This window comes from Capsicum annuum, unplaced genomic scaffold (assembly GCF_002878395.1).
Source record: "Capsicum annuum cultivar UCD-10X-F1 unplaced genomic scaffold, UCD10Xv1.1 ctg3164, whole genome shotgun sequence".
Classification (NCBI taxonomy): Eukaryota; Viridiplantae; Streptophyta; class Magnoliopsida; order Solanales; family Solanaceae; genus Capsicum; species Capsicum annuum.
Genome location: NW_025838291.1, coordinates 1 through 3,206, shown reverse-complemented (window position 1 = coordinate 3,206; position 3,206 = coordinate 1). Strand labels below are relative to the sequence as shown.

At 35.3% G+C, this 3,206-nt stretch overlaps 1 protein-coding gene across 1 annotated transcript; it reads left to right on the top strand.

Moving 5' to 3' along the window:
• Positions 1-653: 653 nt before the first annotated feature.
• On the top strand, positions 654-3,192 carry LOC124891168 (nardilysin-like). The gene is made up of 2 exons (XM_047402972.1): positions 654-1,060; positions 1,145-3,192. The coding sequence occupies exons 1-2, from the start codon at positions 746-748 to the stop codon at positions 1,223-1,225; spliced, it is 396 nt and encodes a 131-aa protein (XP_047258928.1). The 5' UTR covers positions 654-745; the 3' UTR covers positions 1,226-3,192.
• The last annotated feature ends 14 nt before the right edge of the window (positions 3,193-3,206 follow it).

Here is a 3,206-nt window from a genome sequence, read left to right as displayed (position 1 = left end):
GGCTGAGACACACCTCAACTTAACGGGAGTCCTATTACCCCTGAACAAATTAAAAGTGTAATTTTGACACCCTTAGTGCCTACGTGGCACATACGTGGCACACACGTGTGCCTACGTGGATCCTTCAGTGTATTGTGTCATGTAGGCACTAAGGGTGTCAAAATTATACTTTTAATTAGTTTAGGGTAATAAGACCCCCTTTAAGTTGAGGTGTATCTCAACCGTTTTGGGTATAGTTCAAGGGTGAAATAGAGCATTTTCTCTAAAATTAATAATACGTTTATTTATAATAAATAGAGAGATTAATATTTTATCATTTTATAATAAAAAATTCACTAGTAATAATAAAATTAAGAAGTTTGAATGTGGCAAAACAGAGGGAGAATAATTATTTATTTTTAAATTTAAATAAATGATTTAAATTTGAAGAAGGTTCGGGTGATGTGCAAATGAGGCAATAGGATGCTGAATAATTTTATTACTCCCTTCGTTTAAAAGAGAATAACAAACTTTAACTTAATATAAAATTTAAGAAAATAAAGATTGAATCTTGTAACCTTAAATTAAAATTGTATGAAATGTATTAAAATACCCTTTAATTTTATAATTCTAAATATGACGTGAAAAGGGAAGACTATTAAAATGCAGTCAATGAAAAGATTGGTTAAACCTAGAAGAGACGTTTGTCAAAGAAAGACTTGATTCTTTGTGGTAGAAAGCATACGCGCCAACGTAATAGAGAACAATGGCGGTTAGCGGCCGTACTTTTACAGCGGATGACATAGTAGAAAAGTCTCCAAACGATAAGCGTTTGTACAGATGCATGCAACTCCCTAATGGCCTCTGTGCTCTTCTGGTTCACGATCCTGATATCTACCCCGATGGACTTCCAGAACATTCTGGAAACTGCGAAAAAAACGAAGACGATGATAATGAGGAAAGTGAAGATAGCGATTTTGAAGGAGGAGGAGGAGGAGGAGGAGAAGAAGAAGAAGAAGAAAGTGATGACGCTGATGAAGAAGCAGGTGATGTTCGAGACAAAGGTCCTTCACTGAAAAAGGTCTGTGATGTATATATAATCATCATCAAATTGAAGGTAGCTATTCAATTTCTTGGTTTTTCATCCTTGGTTGGCATTTTGCAGGCAGCAGCTGCAATGTGTGTAAGAACCGGCAGTTTCTCTGATCCTTATGATGCTCAGGGTCTTGCACATTTTCTTGGTTAGTGTTGTATATATTATGATTATTAAAATACTTCGTCCTTCACAAATCTTGTGGTGGTTGTGCAAACTAGCTGATTGATTATATTGTTCATCAAGAGTACAAATTGTTGACTCTTGCTTGAACATCTACTCAATTGCTTCATTGATTAGGTGTAGTTTTAAATAGCACTTGACCGAGTTAAGGGTTGTGGAGACCTTATTCCGTGTGTTCAAGTCCCCTTTATTGGGATATCGAAGATTCCAAAGGTGGAGACTATCTAAATTTTGTTGACAAAGATTTTAAACAGACAAAATAAGTAATCGAAAACTGCTTGATTATTACTTTAGAAAAAAGTAGCAAGAGTTGCTTGGCCAGCTATTATAAAGTGAGAACAGTAGTGGGAGGAGAGAGAAGGACAAGTTAAGACTGTAGCTTAAGCCTAGTTTTACGACAAAGAGAAACATAATTGTTGTGGACTATTTAGATATTATGGGAAGAAATACCTTCTCTGATTCTGGGATAAATCCTTCTAAGTCGCAGAATTGGGGAAAAGTCGTATGAGATTATTGAATCAAGAATAAAATTTGTCAACATAAATGATAGCATTTGACAAGTCATAATATCTTGGGTGTTAGAAGAGCGGGCTTATTATCCACCTAATTTCGGTCCGTGCGCCATTCACTTTCGAGGATTTCTAGGTTTTTAAAAGTTCACGTCTTCACAACTGCATGAGGTTGTTTTGCAACTATATAGAAACTGGCTTAGAAGGAAGATGGAAGTATTTATAGAAAGTGGAAGAATATTAGTCAACTTTATTCTTATGTCGTCTTTCAACTCTTCAACTATTTTGAAAGATATCACAGTGGTATTTGTGAAAGGAAGCACCAAATCTATTGTTATTATTCCGGAGATGGGTGAAAGTTTGTGGGTGGCTGGATTATGCTAGTAAAATCATCAAATTGGTGGAGAAAAGTTCATGTCTACAGTCTAATGAAGTGGATTTATGCCCAAGTTGCTAAGATAACAAGGTGGTGAAAAGAACATATTAAAATCTTAAAAAGAAGGAAAACATAGTAATATAATCTTAGTTGGCAAAAACACCCTCAGATTAAGAATAAAGTACTTGTATCTTTGTTTTGTTGGTTGTTTGGCGATTTCAGATGTTGCTCCTAGTTGCTGGAAATTTTAAAAAATACGCAAATAGAAATTAAAAAATTCCGACTTGAGTTAAAGAATCAAATAGTATTTCTTTCATGTTTGAATTTCCTTGAAGAAGTGAAGTGAAAAGATGGTTGCGGGGCTTTCAAAAATCTTGATCAACATCATGAATGGTTCTCGCCGATCCATGTTTTTCAATGTAGAAATTGGCATTTTGATCATGTATTGATTAAATGGGTTGTTTTTCCAACTCATTTTCCATTGGAGAACATTTTAAAGAGATTGGTGACATACTTAGTGACTTTCTAGAAATGGAAGATGACATAGATTTAGAGTTACATGAGGTAGGCCGAAATTCTTGTGCCACTTGCATTTCAAATTCTCGATTGCTATAGTGTTTTTTGATGCGGAATTTGGATTTAGTGTTGCAACGTTGGTGGAATCAAGATATTGGGTAAAAAAGCTGGTCGACATGAAATTTTTGATTTATCGGAGAAGTGCACTTGAAAATTGAGGGTTGATTCATTTGACTTCTAACACTAATTCATCATTGTATTCTATCATGCTTACATAATGCCTGTCAAATTTGTGGCCCAATTCAAATTTTAAGTATGTTAGAAGATATGTTGCTCGCATTCTCCAAAAACATTGCCGCACCCGTGTTGGATCCTCCAAAGTGCACTACTTTTGGTGTATTCGACACACATTCGTCAATAAGCAACATAGGTCATAGAAGGCCAACGTGCGAAAGAACCTCTAATTTATACCTGGTAGGCCGCAACCTTTTTATAAGAAGAAAAATAGCAAAGACGGCCCATCAGTTCCTACTAAAAATGCTTGTCAAAC

Excerpts from the sequence above, each read along its gene's own strand:
- LOC124891168 (XM_047402972.1), top strand. The coding sequence starts at position 746 with ATGGCGGTTAGCGGCCGTACTTTTACAGCGGATGACATAGTAGAAAAG. Across the intron at positions 1,061-1,144 it reads AAGGTCCTTCACTGAAAAAG|GCAGCAGCTGCAATGTGTGT; the intron begins GTCTGTGATGTA and ends GGCATTTTGCAG.